Source organism: Loxodonta africana, chromosome 4 (assembly GCF_030014295.1).
Source record: "Loxodonta africana isolate mLoxAfr1 chromosome 4, mLoxAfr1.hap2, whole genome shotgun sequence".
NCBI classification, from domain to species: domain Eukaryota; kingdom Metazoa; phylum Chordata; class Mammalia; order Proboscidea; family Elephantidae; genus Loxodonta; species Loxodonta africana.
Genome location: NC_087345.1, coordinates 128,718,868 through 128,736,101, shown reverse-complemented (window position 1 = coordinate 128,736,101; position 17,234 = coordinate 128,718,868). Strand labels below are relative to the sequence as shown.

Below are 17,234 nucleotides of genomic sequence, written 5' to 3'. Positions count from 1 at the left end.
TTTTTTTTTTAGTAATGACAGTTTTCTATATTTTTATAGAAATATTTGTTTGAAAGTGACAAAAACTGAAGTCAAATTACATAGGGTGAGAAAAAGTAATTTTCAAAAATCTCATCTAAACAAAAAATGGAGAGTGCAAGAAAAGAAGACTTTTAAACCACAAGGTGAAATGACACTTTAGCGTCAGAAAAAAATAAGATTTAAAATTAAAATGATTAAAAAAATTAGTTGATATCAAATGGAATTCTGTCAATCATTCTTCATCTTGCATTAAGAAAAGTGTAAATTTCTTAGCCAGCAACCCTAAGGAAATATACTTCCATGTTGCCTGTAGGGGATTTCAGTTAAAATTCAAACTCAAAACATAATTGTTAAATCCAGTAACATGGCAAGTAAATCCACATTTATGTCCCTGGAATCTGGACTAATATTTGATCCTTCAGTATGGATTGCTATTCTTGCCAGCTATGTGTATTTCTATTAATTATATTTTATTATTTTTTAAAACTAAATAATCAGGTATGCATCAGTGTGAATTTCTGCTTATTAGAAATAAATTAGTTTCCATTGTAAAGGTTTATTATATTTCCATACAGTAATAATAATTCCCTCTCTTTTCATTGCTTATATAATTAAAATATTGATATTATTCTCCAACATTATTCACAAATGTTCTTTTTTTAATTTCAAGACCTACATGTCTACTATTCTTACATTCACTTTTTTCTTTTAATAATTTTTATTGTGCTTTAAGTGAAAGTTTACAAATCAAGTCAGTCTCTCACATATCAACTTATGTACACCTTACTACATACTCCCATTTACTCTCCCCCAAATGAGTCAGCCCGCTTCCTCCTTCCAGTCTCTCCTTTCATGATCATTTTGTCAGTTTCTAACCCCCTCTACCCTCCCACTTCCCCTCCAGACAGGAGACGCCAACATAGTCTCAAGTGTTTACCTGATGCAAGTAGCTCACTCTTCATCAGCATCTCACTCCTACCCATTGTCCAGTCCAATCCATGTCTGACGAGTTGGCTTCAGGAATGATTCCTGTCCTGGGCCAACAGAAGGTTTGGGGACCATGACCACCAGGGTCATTCTAGTCTCAGTCAGACCATTAAGTCTGGTCTTTTCATGAGAATTTGGGGTCTGCATCCCACTGTTCTCCTGCTCCCTCAGGGGTTCTCTGTTTAGTTCCCCGTCAGGGCAGTCATCGGTTATGGCTGGGCGCCATCTAGTTCTTCTGGTCTAAGGTTGATGTAGCCCCTAGTTCATGTAGCCTTTTCTGTCTCTTGGGCTCATAATTACCTTGTGAGCTTGGTGTTCTTTATTCTCCTTTGATCCAGGTTGGTCGAGACTCATTGATGCATCTTAGGTGGCCCCTTGCCAGCGTTTAAGACCCCAGACTCCACACTTCAAAGTGGGATGCAGAATGTTTTCTTAATAGATTTTATTTTGCCAATTGACTTAGATGTTCCATGAAGCCATAGTCCCCAAACCCCTGCCCCTGCTTTGCTGACCTTCGAAGCACTCAGTTTATTCAGGAAACTTCTTTGCTTTTGGTTTGATTCAGTTGTGCTGACCTCCCCTGTATTGAGTGCTGTCTTTCCCTTCACCTAAAGTAGTTCTTATCTACAATCTAATCAGTAAATAACCTTCACCCACTCTCTCTCCCTCCCCCCTTACAACCACAAAAGAATGTGTTCTCAGTTTAAACTATTTCTCACATCTTATAACGGTGGTCTTATACAATATTTGTCCTTTTGCAACTGACTAATTTCACTCAGCATAATGCCTTCCAGGTTCCTCCACGTTATGAAATGTTTCACAGATTCATCACTGTTCTTTATTGATGAGTAATATTCCATTGTGTGAATATATCATAATTTATTTATCCATTCATCCATCAATGGGCACCTTGGTTGCTTCCATCTTTTTGCTGTTGTAAACAACGCTGCAATAAACATGGGTGCGCATATATCCTTTCATGTAAAGGCTCTTATTTCTCTAGGATATATTCCAAGGAGTGGGATTGCTGGGCCATATGGTAGTTCTCTTTCTAGCTTTTTAAGGAAACGCCAAATCGATTTCCAAAGTGGCTGTACCATTTTACATTCCCACCAGCAGTGTAGAAGTGTTCCAATCTCTCCACAGCCTCTCCAACATTTATTATTTTCTGTGTTTTGGGTTAATGCCAGCCTTGTTGGAGTGAGATGGAATCTAATTGTAGTTTTAATTTACATTTGTCTAATGGCTAATGATCGAGAGCATTTTCTCATGTATCTGTTAGCCACCTGAATGTCTTCTTTTGTGAAGTGACTGTTCATATCCTTTGCCCAATTTTTAATTGGGTTGCTTGTCTTTTTGTGGTGAAGTTTTAGCAGAATCATGTAGATTTTAGAGATCAGGTGCTGGTCGGAAGATGTCGTAGCTGAAAACTTTTTCCGTTTGTAGGTGGTCTTTTTACTCTTTTGGTGAAGTCTTTAGATGAGTATAGGTGTTTGATTTTCAGGAGCTCCCAGTTATCTGGTTTCTCTTCGTCATTTGTAGTGTTTCGTATTTTGTTTATGCCTTTTTTTTTTTTTTTTGTATTAGCACTCCTAACATTGTCCCTATTTTTCCTTCCATGATCTTCATCATTTTAGACTTTATGTTTAGGTCTTTGATCCACTTGGAGTTAGTTTTTGTGCTTGGTGTGAGCTGTGGGTCCTGTTTCATTTTTTTGCAGATGGATGTCCAGTTATGCCAGCACCATTTGTTAAAAAGACTGTCTTTTCCCCAATTGACTGACACTGGGCCTTTGTCAAATATCAGCTGCTCATATGTGGATGGATTTATATCTGGGTTCTCAATTCTGTTCCATTGGTCTATGTGTCTGTTGTTGTACCAGTACCAGGCTGTTTGGACTACTGTGGCTGTATAATAGGTTCTGAAATCAGGTAGAGTGAGGCCTCCCACTTTGTTCTTCTTTTTCAGTAATGCTTTACTTATGCGGGGATTCTTTGCCTTCCATATGAAGTTGGTGATTTGTTTCTCCATAACATTAAAAAATGTTGCTGGAGTTTGGATCAGAAATGCATTGTATATATAGAGAGAAGGCTGTTGGTAGAAAAGACATTTTTACAATGTTAAGTCTTCCTATCCATGAGCAAGGTATGTTTTTCCACTTCTGTAGGTCCTTTTTAGTTTCTTGCAGTAGTACCCTGTAGTTTTCTTTGTATAGTTCTTTTACATCTTTGATAAGATTTATTCCTAAGTATTTTATCTTCTTGGGGGCTACTGTGAATGGTATTGATTTGGTGATTTCCTCTTCGATGTTCTTTTTGTTGATGTAGAGGAATCCAAGTGATTTTTGTATGTTTATCTTGTAACCTGAAACTCTGCTGAACTCTTCTATTAGCTTCAGTAGTATTCTTGAGGATTTCTTAGGGTTTTCTGTGTATAAGATCATGTCTTCTGCACATAGAGATAATTTTACTTCTTCCTTGCCAATCTGAATGCCCTTTATTTCCTTGTCTAGTCTTATTGCTCTGGATAGGACCTCCAGCACAGTGTTGAATAAGAGTGGTGATAAAGGGCATCCTTGTCTGGTTCCTGTTCTCAAGGGAAATACTTTTTGGCTCTCTCCATTTAGGATGATACTGGCTGTTGGCTTTCTATAAATGCCCTTTATTATGTTGAGGAATTTTCCTTCTATTCCTATTTTGCTGAGAGGTTTTATCATGAATAGGTATTGGACTTTGCCAAATGCTTTTTCTGCATCAATTGATAAGATCATGTGGTTTTTGTCTTTTGTTTTATTTATATGGTGTTTTACATTAATTGTTTTTCTAATATTGAACCAACCTTGCATACCTGGTATAAATCCCACTTGGTGATAGTGGATTTTTTTTAATATGTTGTTGAATTCTATTGGGTAGAATTTTGTTGAGGATTTTTGCATCTATGTTCATGAGGGATATAGGTCTGTAATTTTCTTTTTTTGTGGCATCTTTACCTGGTTTTGGTATCAGGGATATGCTGGCTTTGTAGAATGAGTTAGGTAGTATTCTATCCTTTTCTATGCTTCGAAATACCTTTAATAGTAGTGGTCTTAACTCTTCTCTGAAAGTCTGGTAGAATTCTGCAGTGAAGCCATCCGGGCCAGGGCTTTTATTGGGGGGGGGGGGGGATTTTCTGATTACCTTTTCAATCTCTTTTTTTTTGTTATGGGTCTATTGATGCTGGGAGCCAGGCTGCAAGGGCGGCCCCTCTGCACCCACTGCCCCCAGCATAAACACCAAAGAATCCCTGAAAAGTCAGGAGGAGCCAGGCTGCAAGGGCAGCCTCTCTGCACCCACTGCCCCCAGCATAAACATTGAAGAATTCCTGAAAAGTCAGGAAGAGCCAGGCTGCAAGGGCGGCCCCTCTGCACCCACTGCCCCTAGCATAGACATTGAAGAATTCCTGAAAAGTCAGGAATATCTCTGTCATCTGTGTTATGTTTCTGTTTCATTTTCAGCCTGTGTATAGCAGAATGTATAAGCATAAAATTCCATTATAGATTTAGGGACCTTTGGACGGGGGGCGTCCTACTCATAATCCCCTGGTGAAATCTCGGGTAGGGACAGCCCGTGTGTTACTTGGGGATCAACATGAAGTTGTCTTAGGGGAAAAACAAATAGCTCGACTATGGAAAACAAGAATAGGATGGTGAAATCCTGGTATTTACCAAGGCCCTTTTTTGTGATTAAACCACCACCCACACATGACCCCATAAAAGTGGAAAAACAAAAGGCAGTGAGTTCTCTCAGCCAATCTCTCAGCCAATTACAGGTCAACTTTCTCGTCCACCCCGCTCACTGCTGCGCTTGACTGGTCTTTGGGTATAGAGATTGGGCTAATTGTCCTTGGCATAATCGTGGACAATATGACGTAACCCAAAGTGGCTGGGCTTCAAGAACTTGACCACCCTGGACAAGATGGACAAAGCCTATGTAACAATGATTTTGCAAAAAGATTAATTGTTATAAAAACTGTGGAAGGTATTGCAAGATTAAGCATAAGTGTAAAGCAATATGAAGTCAATTATTATTTTGTGTAAAAATATATCAACAAAATATTCTCTTCAATTAAACAAAAAACTCATTGTACTTGTGTATGTATGCGGAACTGTACTATGTGTCACTTGGAAAATTATGTCTCTGGGAAATGATGTTTATGATTATATCTTGTACTGCCCCTTTATTGATCATGCGATGTTATGCTTTTGTAAGCTTATGATATAAAAGACAATGTAAAAAATAAAGAGCAGAGGCTTCTTTTTCTGCAAAATGAAAATATAAGACATACTACCGCTCATTCTTTTTCGCCGAACTCTACCCCTCCTCTGGTAACCCTGTTCATTGCTGAGGCTGGCCCCCGGCAACTGGCGCCCGAACAGGGACCTGAAGGTAAGCAACGTCGTCTCGGGGTAGATAGGGCTGTTGCCTAGAGCTAGAAAAGCTCCCTTTAGCCACCCCGTCGTTAGAGAGGACGGGGATAGGAAAGGAAAGATAGGCAAAACATATGAGAAGTTGTTAGACCCCTGTATAAGCAGGAGAATACTAGAAAAACACTATGGGACAAACATCCTCTGCAGAAAGGAAACTGTTTATTGATATCATCACGTGTATGCTCAAAAAAAGGAGAACCGCAGTGACTAGAAGCCAAGTAGCTCGGTTTTTACATTTTGTTCAGGAACAATGCCCCTGGTTCCCAGAGGGAGGCTCGGTTAATTTGGACATATGGAAAGCTGTGGGAGAACAGCTACAAAAACATTATACTAGATGTGGTCCTGAGGGGGTGCCTGTTGATGCTTTTGCATTATGGATGCTTATCAGAGATACTCTTGACCCAACTCCCGATTCTGTTAAAGCATTCCAAGTACTAGACAATCCTGACTCTGACCCCACTTTAGAGGAGGAAGAAACACCTCTGCTTCAGAAACATCCTTCTGTAGCGTCTACCCCTTCAGCCCCTCCCTTTGTTGGTCTATCTAATCCAATCACGAATGACACTCTGAGCCCGGAGGAGCAAGTCGATCTAGAGGAGGAGGCTGCTAGATATCATCAGGATGAGGATATTGTTCTTCCTTTACGAAAGTTGCAAATTGAGTCACAGCCTCCAAAGTATGAGGTTAAATCATTGACCTTTACTCCTTGAAATAGAGTACCTTTACCTCCCCCACCTCCTTCTCTGGCAGGAAAATCAAAAATCAAAGCAGCCTTAAAACAAGGCTTGTCTGAGGGGGACGTTACCCTCCCTTTGTGCTTTCCAGTACATTATAGCGGGGAATTTGATGAGGATGCAGAATGGACTCCTCTTTCTTATAAATTCCTCAAGGAGGTTAAAAATGCCTGCAAAGAATATGGACCCCTGTCTCCATACACATTGTCGTTAATAGATATTCTGTCAACCAGCTGGATGATTCCTTATGATTGGTATCAGCTGGCAAAAACCTGCTTACCAGGGGGTAGTTTCTTGTTATGGAAAATGGAAAAGACCTGACCCATTAATCTCTTGTGGAAGAGGCTATGCTTGTGTTTTCCCACAGGACAAAACTTCCCCTTTGTGGATACCCGACAGACTCATCGGACATGCAAGACCCAAAAACCACCAAAAATCCTCCAACACTTCTTCCCTCACTGCTCACAAACCTAACACCTCCCACGACTCTTCTGAGAAATCTGTCTCTTGAAAATGCTCCATCTACACCCCCACCTTCGCCTGTCTCTAGTTCCTCCTCTTCATCTTCTACTCCACCCCTTCTCGCTGACTTTATACAACCCTCTACAAACCTCAACAACTCTTCATCTCGAGACAAGGTGCGGTGGAGAAGCCGGAGACATACTCCCTATTCAAGAACCCATCAAACCATTGCGGCTGAGCCCCCAACTTGGGGCCAACTCAAAAAACTTACTCATCTGGCTCACACCTTAACCGTGGATCAACATATTCCCGTAAATGCGGGTACTCTTTTTGTGGCAATGCTCGCTATCATTTCCTGTCAGGTATGTGTTGTTACGGCTGATATACATTGGGCTTATGTCCCAAAACCTCCTATATTTCATCCCGTCACCTGGGAAGATCCTTCCCCCTCTGTATTTACTAATAATTCTGCATTACTGGGGGGCGAAACCATATTTTGGAACCCTCAGGGCTTTAATTCTAATTATTCCTATTCTGGTATGTCAGATAATCCTCCTATTTGTATTCAATTAAGAAATTTGCGAAAAACTATCCCTGGCTGTATTCCTTTTGGCTTCAAATCAATGATTACTGATTCACCTAATGGAAATCAAAACCAACGGCCTTACAGATTATTATGGGCTCTACGCCTCATCCTTCCAGAAAAAACTGACTTTCTTAAAGGTATCCCAAAAGTACACACTCCTCTTTTTCCTACCTGTGATAAGTCGCCTCCTGAGGATTCTAAGAGCAATCAAGATTGGGCTATGATTGACCCTTCAAAAGGATTTCCTATTTGGAGAAATTGTATGTATAATTCACAAGTTGTATATGCTCTGCCTGAAATGTCTGCACGTCTTATTGATTGTAGTATTTTAAATCCTGAAGACGATTATCGTCAATATTTACAATCAGCTCGATATCGTTTTAATTGGCAAGATACCTTAGTCCCTCTCCCACAAAAAGTTAATCGTTGGCATATAAATGAATGGGTTCCCCCTATTCTTTCTACCTTCACGGGTAACATACATCCATCTTTGTGGAGACTGGCAACTGCTGCCGGCAATGTCACTTTGTTCCGTCCTTTTAATAATGAGAGTTTTGATATTCAAGCTTGTGTACCTGCTCCATATGTGTTATTAATTAGCCGCAACAATCACTCTAGTATTGTTATAGAAAACAAGAAAACACATTATGTTAGTTCTTGTGAAAATTGTATACTGACCAGTTGTATAAATCCTGCAATTCCTGTCGAAAGTATGATGATTTTACAACAGCCAAAATATATTATGATTCCTGTACATTTACAAGAAGATTGGTATGATGATTCAGGCCTAGAAGCCTTAAAACAAGCTTCTGCTATTTTATCTCGAGCCAAACGGTTTGTAGCAGCTTTAATACTGGGGATTTCCGCTCTCATAGCTTTAGCAACTTCTCTTTCACTTTCTGCTATGGCGTTAACACAACAGATTCATACTGCAAACTATGTAAATAATTTAAGTAAAAATATTACTTTAGCCTTAGCCACACAAGAAGCCATTGATAGAAAATTACAACAAGAAGTTAATGCCCTTGAAGAAGCAATTCTATATATAGGACAAGAAATCACTAATCTCAAAGTGCGACTTACTTTGAGATGCCATGTAAGTTTCAAATGGATTTGTGTTACTCCACTGCCTGTAAATACTACCATACATAATTGGGAAAAAATCAAAAGTCATATCCAGGGCATATGGAATCATTCCGATTTGAGTTTTAATATTGACAAATTACATATGGAAATACAAGATATTACAAAAGCAGAAAAAGATTTTTCCTCTTCTCAAACAGCCAAACAATTTATTGATTCCTTAAATTCCTTTATTCAAAAACATAGTCTTAAAAACATTCTGTTAAACACAGGTATTTCTTTATGTTTATTCTTGATTTTGTTGTTCTTTCTTCCAGTCATCTTCCGAATCTTAAATCAAGCTATCCAAAAGGTGGCTTCAGATCTTCATCTAGCGAAATTAAAAAATAAAAAAGGGGGAGATGCTGGGAGCCAGGCTGCAAGGGCGGCCCCTCTGCACCCACTGCCCCCAGCATAAACACCAAAGAATCCCTGAAAAGTCAGGAGGAGCCAGGCTGCAAGGGCAGCCTCTCTGCACCCACTGCCCCCAGCATAAACATTGAAGAATTCCTGAAAAGTCAGGAAGAGCCAGGCTGCAAGGGCGGCCCCTCTGCACCCACTGCCCCTAGCATAGACATTGAAGAATTCCTGAAAAGTCAGGAATATCTCTGTCATCTGTGTTATGTTTCTGTTTCATTTTCAGCCTGTGTATAGCAGAATGTATAAGCATAAAATTCCATTATAGATTTAGGGACCTTTGGACGGGGGCCGTCCTACTCATAATCCCCTGGTGAAATCTCGGGTAGGGACAGCCCGTGTGTTACTTGGGGATCAACATGAAGTTGTCTTAGGGGAAAAACAAATAGCTCGACTATGGAAAACAAGAATAGGATGGTGAAATCCTGGTATTTACCAAGGCCCTTTTTTGTGATTAAACCACCACCCACACATGACCCCATAAAAGTGGAAAAACAAAAGGCAGTGAGTTCTCTCAGCCAATCTCTCAGCCAATTACAGGTCAACTTTCTCGTCCACCCCGCTCACTGCTGCGCTTGACTGGTCTTTGGGTATAGAGATTGGGCTAATTGTCCTTGGCATAATCGTGGACAATATGACGTAACCCAAAGTGGCTGGGCTTCAAGAACTTGACCACCCTGGACAAGATGGACAAAGCCTATGTAACAATGATTTTGCAAAAAGATTAATTGTTATAAAAACTGTGGAAGGTATTGCAAGATTAAGCATAAGTGTAAAGCAATATGAAGTCAATTATTATTTTGTGTAAAAATATATCAACAAAATATTCTCTTCAATTAAACAAAAAACTCATTGTACTTGTGTATGTATGCGGAACTGTACTATGTGTCACTTGGAAAATTATGTCTCTGGGAAATGATGTTTATGATTATATCTTGTACTGCCCCTTTATTGATCATGCGATGTTATGCTTTTGTAAGCTTATGATATAAAAGACAATGTAAAAAATAAAGAGCAGAGGCTTCTTTTTCTGCAAAATGAAAATATAAGACATACTACCGCTCATTCTTTTTTCGCCGAACTCTACCCCTCCTCTGGTAACCCTGTTCATTGCTGAGGCTGGCCCCCGGCAACTGGCGCCCGAACAGGGACCTGAAGGTAAGCAACGTCGTCTCGGGGTAGATAGGGCTGTTGCCTAGAGCTAGAAAAGCTCCCTTTAGCCACCCCGTCGTTAGAGAGGACGGGGATAGGAAAGGAAAGATAGGCAAAACATATGAGAAGTTGTTAGACCCCTGTATAAGCAGGAGAATACTAGAAAAACACTATGGGACAAACATCCTCTGCAGAAAGGAAACTGTTTATTGATATCATCACGTGTATGCTCAAAAAAAGGGGAACCGCAGTGACTAGAAGCCAAGTAGCTCGGTTTAATTGATCTACTTCCGATTGTGTTAGTTTAGGTAGGTAGTGTGTTTCTAGGAATTCATCCATTTCTTTAGGTTTTCCAAATTTGTTAGAGCACAATTTTTCATAGTAATCTGATGTGATTCATTTAATTTCAGTTGGTTCTGTTGTGATATGGCCCATTTCATTTCTCATCCAGGTTATTTGTTTCCTTTCCTGTATTTCTTTAGTCAGTCTGGCCAATGGTTTATCAATTTTGTTAATTTTTTCAAAGAACCAGCTTTTGACTTTGTTAATTCTTTCAATTGTTTTTCTGTTTTTTAATTCATTTAATTCTGCTCTAGTTTTTATTTTTTCTGGTGCCTGATGGATTCTTTTGTTTCTTGCTTTCTATTTGTTCAAGTTGTAGGGACATTTCTCTGATTTTGGCTCTTCCTTCTTTATGTATGTGTGCATTTATTGATATAAATTGACCTCTGAGCACTGCTTTCACTGTGTCCCAGAGGCTTTGATAGGAAGTGTTTCAGTCTCGTTGCCTTCTATGAATGTCCTTATTCCCTCCTTAATGTCTTCTATAACCCAGTCTTTTTTGAGCAGGGTATTATTCAGTTTCCACGTATTTGATTTCTTTTCCCTGATTTCAGACTTTCGCTTTTTGATGTCTTCAATTAAATAGTGCTATTTGTTATATAATACCGATTGATTTTTGTGGTATTAATACCTAATGAAATCTATGCTTAAACAATAGAAAGGCATAATAAAAATTACTTGAAATGATAGAGTAGTCAAAATTGCTACAACTATATATATATAATGGATATATATATAAATGTTGACTGTGACCAATTTTAATAATGGCAGAATCCAGTGTCCTATGAAGTGTGAGAAAATTATAAATTAGTACCAGTGAAAAGGTCCTTTTATTATGATGGCAAACTTATGTCATTTTCAAGGAATTGAAAAAAGAAAAGAATTAGTTACCAACTGATTTTCATTACAGGATTTACTAAAATATCTTCTAGCAGAAGAAAAAATTATCCCAGATGAAAGTTTGGATATTCAGAAAGCAAATAAAAGTGAAGGAAAAAAAATTACGTGAGTACACCCAAATTGATATTGGCTACAGAAAATGTTAATTATAACATTTCTAATTTTAAATATCTGTTTGCATTAGGATGCAATGGAGCACATGTGGCAGGAAGCAGTAAAGAAAGGTAAGGGCAGTAAGGTCTTTTCACTGTTTGAGAAATGGCAAAAGTTATAATTTGTTATTATTGAGTGAATAAAGAATGTATACTGTAAAATGTAGAGCACTACTAAAAGAATAAAGTAAATGGAATAAATAAGCTTTTACAGAGAAAAGTAGAACAACGAAAATATTCCAACAGAATATAAAAAAGTAAATGAAAAGTAACGTTATGTTTAGAGTTACAAATGGAAAGTAAATAGTAAATGGTAGAGTTCAATCCAAATTAAATTGTGTTGTTTTTAAGTGTCATTGAGTCAGTTCCAACTGATAGTGACCCTGTATACAACAGAATGAAGCACTGCTGGGTCCTGGACTTTCCTCTTAGTCATTGTTATGCTTGAGCCCATTATTGCAGCCAGTGTGTCAATCAACCTTGTTAAAGGTAGTCCTCTTTTCCTTTGACCCTCTCCTTTACCAAGTATGATGCTCTTCTATAGGGACTGATCCCTTCTAATAACATGTTCCAAGTTGTAAGATGAGGTCTCGCCATCCTTGCTCCTAAGGAGCATTCTGGCTGTACTTCTTCCAACACAGGTTTGTTCATTCTTCTGGCACTCCATGGTATATTCAATATACTTCGCCAACATCACAATGCAAAAACATTAATTGTTCTTTGGCCTTCCTTATTCACAGGAATTGATGGAATACCAAGTGAGATGTTTCAACAAACAGATGAAGCACTGGAGGTACACACCAGACTATACCCAGAAATTTGGAAGACAGCTACCTGGTCTGCCGAAGGGAAGAGATCCATATTTGTACCCATTTCAAAGACAGGTGATCCAACAAAATGTGGAAAACATAGAACAATGATTTTCACATGCGTATGAGCTGATTGAAAACACCATGGCTTGGGTCAGGTGAACCTTAGTCCTCAAGGTGACATCTTTGCTTTTTAACACTTTGCTTTTTAAAACCTCAGAGACGTCGTTTGTTTTCTTGACTGCTACTTACATGGACATTGACTGTAGATTCAAGTAAAATGAAATCTTTGACAGCTTCGACCTTTTCTCCATTTATCGTAATGTTGCTTATTAGTCCAGTTGTGAGGATTTTTGTTTGTTTGTTTGTTTCTCTTTTAATATTGAGATGCAAGCCACTAAAGGCTGTGGTCTCTGATCTTCATCAGTAAGTCCTTCAAAGACTCTTCACTTTCAGCTTGCAAGGTTGTGTTATCTGCATAACACAGGTTGTTAATGAGTCTTCCTCCACTCCTGATGCCCTGTTCTGCTTCATATAGTCCAGTTTCTCAGATTATTTTCTCAGGGTACAGATTGATTAATTGTGGTGAAAGGGTAAAACCATGATACACACCTTTTTTGACTTTTAACCACGAAGTAGTCCCTTGTCCTGTTCAAACGACTGCCCCTTGGTCTATGTACAGGTTCCTCATGAGTACAATTAAGTGTTCTAGAATTCCCATTCTTCAAAACATTATCCATATTTTGTTATGATCCACACAGTCAAATGCCTTTGCATAGTCAATAAAACACAGGTAAGCATCTTCTTGGTATTCCCTGCTTTCAGCCAGGATCCATCGGACTTCAGCAATGATATCCCTTGTTTCACATACTCTTGTCAGTCTGGCTGGAAATTCTGGCAGTTCCCTCTAGATGTACTCTGCAAATGCTTTTGAAAGATCTTCAGCAAAATTTTACTTGCCAAACCAAAAACCAAAGCTGTTGTTGTCGGGTCAATTCGGACTCACTAAAGATATTGTTCAATATTTTCTGCATTCTGTTGGATCACCTGTTGTTGGAATGGGTGCAAATATGGATTTCTTCCAGTCAGTAGTCCAGGTAGCTGTCTTCCAAATATCTTGGCAGAGTCTAGTGAGCACTCCCAGAGCTTCATCTGTTTGTTGAAATACCTCACTTGGTATTCCATCAATTCCTGGAGCCTTGTTTTTCGCCAGTGTCTTCAGTGCAGCTTGGACCCCTTCCTTCAGTATCATAGGTTCTTGATCATATGCTACCTCCAGAAATGGTTGCACATTGACCAATTCTTTTTGGTACAGTGTCTCTCTGTATTCCATCCAACACCTTTTGATGCTTTTTGGGTCATTTAGTATTTTCTCCATAGAATCCTTCACTATTGCAACTCGAGGCTTGAATTTTGTCTTCAGTTCTTTCAGCTTGAAAAATGCCAAGTGTGTTCTTCCATTTTGGTTTTCTATCTCCAGGTCATTGCACATTTCATTATAATGCTTTGTATTCTCACGTCACCCTTTGAAATCTTCTTTTCAGCTCTTTTACTTCATTATTTCCTCCTCTTGCTTTTGCCACTCTCCTCTCAAGAACAACTTTCAGAGAGTCTTCTTTTCTTTCTTTCCTCTTTTCTTAATGACCTCTTGCTTTCTTCATGTATGATGTCCTTGATGTCATTCCACAACTTGTCTGGCTTTTGTCACTAGTGTTCATTCATCAAATCTATTCTTGAGATGGTCTCCAAAGTTTAAATCAAGGTTGTACTTTGCCTCTCATTGACTTACTCTAATTTTCTTCAGCTTCAACTTGAACTTGCATATGAGCAGTTGATGGTCTGTTCTGCAGTCAGCCCCTGGCCTTGTTCTGACTGATGATATTGAGCTTTTCCATCATCTCTTTCTACAAATGTAATCACTTTGATTCCTGTGTATTCCATCTTGCGAGGTCCACTTATATAGTTGTCTTTTATGTTGTTGAAAAAAGGTATTTGCAATGAAGAAACTATTGGTCTTGCAACACTTAATCATGCAATCTCTGGCATTGTATCTATAATCAGGAAGGTCATATTATCCAACTACCAATCCTTCATCTTTGTTTCCAACTTTTGCATTCCAATCGCCAGTAATTATCAATGAGTCTTGATTGCATGTATTATCAATTTCAGACTGCAGAAGTGGCTAAAAATCTTCAGTTTCTTCATCTTTGGCATTAGTGGCTGGAGAGTAAATTAAAATAGTAGTTGTATTAACTGAAGTTCTTTGTATGCACAGGGATATTTTCCTTTCACTGACAGGGTTGTACTTTAAGATGCAACTTGAGATGTTCTTTTGCCAAAGAATGCAATGCCATTCCTCTTTAATTTGTCATTCCTGGCATGGTAAGCCATATGATTTTCTGATTTAAAATGGCCCACACCAGCCCTTTTCAGGTCACTAATGCCTAGGATCTTGATGTTTATGTGTTTCATTTTATTCTGGATGAGGTCCAATTTTTCTAGATTCATACTTTGTACATTCCACATTCTAATTATTAAAGGAGGTTTGCACCTGTTTCTTCTCATTTTGAGTTACGCCACATTAGCAAATGAAGTTCCTGAAAGCTTGACTGCATTCACATCAAGATCAACTCTAATTTGAGGAGACAGCTCTTCCCCATTTGTATTTTGAGTTACTTCCAACCTGAGAGGCTCATCTTCCAGCACTATGTAAGACAATGTTCTATTGTTATTCGTAAGGTCCTCACTGGCTAATTTTCTCAGAAGTAGACTGCCAGGTCCTTCTTCCTACTCCCTCTTAGTCTAGAAGCTCTGCTGAAACATGTCCAACAAGGGAGACCCTGCTGGCTCTTGAAATGCCAGTGACAAATCTTCCAGTATCACAGCAACACTTACGCCACCACAGTGCAACAGACAGACACTTTGTGGGTATATAGCTATATCTATATCTATGCATAAACATATGCAAATATATTTATAAGAAGGAAGACATAAAGACGTACTCATAACAATTACATCCTCATTTCTGCAACTTGTCATGTTTTTTTTAGCTGGTATTTATAAATACTTTCTTTCACTACCCATTCCATATTCCGTTTACCTTCAGCAAGCACCTTAGCAGGTCATCGTTCTTTGCCTGATGAGGTGACACAAACCTTCATTCCTGAAGAGTCTGAGACATTAGCAGTCCTGCCTGAATTATTTTAATTTTCCTTCGCCCTTAATCAAAGGGCATGGTAGTACTAAGATACGCCTTAAGGTATTGCCTTTTTTTAGACATTATTCTTCTTTACCTTCACTGTGTAATAACAGTCCAATTTCACCTCGGCAATTATGATCAACCATGCCAGCCAATAGAGTAACTATCTTCTCTGCCTGTTGATTTAAAGGAATGAAGAGTCCAAAATGGCTAGGTGGCATTCTCAGCTTCCAGTTCAGTGGAATCCTAGCTGTGTCTCCTTGTGGAAACTTCGACCCTTTAGGAAGTAACACCAATAGGCTGGCAGAACCTAGGGTCACAGGCACAGGAAGAAAAACTTTGTGAGTGGTTCACTAAGAGTAGTAATGAGTGGTACCACTCCCATTTCTACCTTTTGATTCTAAGACCAATGCATCCCGGCAATGGGAGAAAAAGCTCCATATATTGTGCACTGATTTGAAGCATATACAGCCTCCTAGAGAACATTACCCATCCCTGCAAAGTATTGCCACCTAGTTGGAGCCATAAATGACTTTTTAAAAGGCCTTTCTACTCTTCTACCAATTCAGTTGCTTTAATATGATGAGAAGCATGTAAGATTAGTGAATTCTGTGAGTACTGGTCCAGTGCCACACTTTGTTTGCTGTAAAGTGGGTACTTTCATCAGAAGCAATGCTGTGTGGAATGCCATCATGGTTGAAAAGGCATTCTATAAGTCCACAGATAGTAGTTTTGGCAGAAATATCATGTGCAGGGAAGGCAAATCCATATCCAGAGTAAGTGCCTATCCCATAATAACAAAATTGTTCCCTTTCCATGATGGATGTGGTTCAATATCATCAGGTTGCTGGCTGATGGCACTCATGAAATGATGTTGTATAGGGAACTCTATGTCGGTTTCTGGAAACCCTGGTTGCATAACGGTTAAGAGTTTGGCTGCTAACTAAAAGTTTGGCAGTTCCAATCCGCCAGGCTCTCCTTCGATACTCTATGCGGCAGTTGTACTCTGGCCTATAGGGTCGCTATGAGTCGGAATCTAGTCGACGGCACTGGGGTATAGGGTGTTTACGAGTCAGAATCGACTCAACAGCAACAGGTTTTATGTTGGTTTCTGCTGCTGAAAGATTGGGCACTCAGCAGTCACTAAAGCCAGATTGGCCTTGGTGAGTGGAAGTCTTGCTGAGGTCATGGATAATCTCCATCTCTGGCACAACGGCCGTATTTTTCATAAGCCCGTTAGGCAATGACAGGAGTGGCTGGAGAAAGAGGCTGGCTGGTATCCACACAACATACTATCCTATCCAGGTGATTATTAAAATTCTCTTCAGTTGAGGTCACCTGTTTGTGAGCATTCACATTAGTTGCAAATATATTCATGTTTTTTGTGTATTCAGAATAGAGATCTGTCCACACACCTCTTCTCCATTCATTCCTGTCACTGATTTTCCAAGCATGTCATGTCCCTTGCAAGTCTCTGACCATCCAGCCAAACTATTGGCTACAGCCCATGAATTGGTATACAGTTGCACATTCAGCCATTTTCTCTTCTAAGATGAACAACCAGGAGCACTGCTTAAAGTTCTGCCTACTGGGAGAGATTCTTCACCACTGTCCTTCAGGGAGGTCCCGGAAAGGGTCTTTGGTGCTATAGCTGTCCACTTTCAAGCGGTGCTTACATTTCACGCAGAACCATCTGTAAACTAGGCCTGAGATTTCTCTTCCTAAGTCAACTGACGGTAGGAAACTTCGCATAAGGCCATATGTGCAGGCTGGGAAAAAGAAGGTAGGTAATATAGCAAGAGTATGGACCATGGGCATTTGGGTCACTTTGTCATGAACTTACTTGTACCTTTAGGACCTGCTCAATCCCTATATCAATTATAACA

General features: G+C 39.3%; 2 protein-coding genes across 6 annotated transcripts in view; one reads left to right on the top strand and one right to left on the bottom strand.

Moving 5' to 3' along the window:
- LOC111749422 (NKG2-F type II integral membrane protein-like) overlaps positions 1–17,234 on the bottom strand; it is a 199,840-nt gene that overhangs the window by 19,662 nt on the left and 162,944 nt on the right. The window contains exons 1-2 of one of the 4 annotated variants that reach the window (XM_064284592.1): positions 1,309–1,673; positions 959–1,055 (exon numbers count right to left, since the gene is read on the bottom strand). The exons of 2 other annotated variants lie outside the window; for them this stretch is intronic. The gene's annotated coding sequence lies outside the window, so the exon portion shown is untranslated. Of the gene's footprint in view, positions 1–958; positions 1,150–1,308; positions 1,674–17,234 lie in introns of those variants that run through there. One more of the 4 variants, XM_064284593.1, reaches the window with a different exon arrangement.
- LOC135231238 (endogenous retrovirus group K member 19 Env polyprotein) lies at positions 4,287–10,901 on the top strand. Of its 2 annotated transcripts, none has more exons than XR_010321900.1 (2): positions 4,287–7,031; positions 8,656–10,901. XR_010321900.1 is itself a non-coding variant. In XM_064284591.1 (2 exons), exons 1-2 carry the CDS (start codon positions 6,555–6,557, stop codon positions 8,793–8,795), a joined length of 1,101 nt encoding a protein of 366 aa, XP_064140661.1. In that variant the 5' UTR covers positions 4,287–6,554; the 3' UTR covers positions 8,796–9,819. The 2 variants fall into 2 exon arrangements, 1 of the variants encoding a protein (XP_064140661.1); XM_064284591.1 differs by having other exon boundaries at positions 4,287–7,515; positions 8,656–9,819.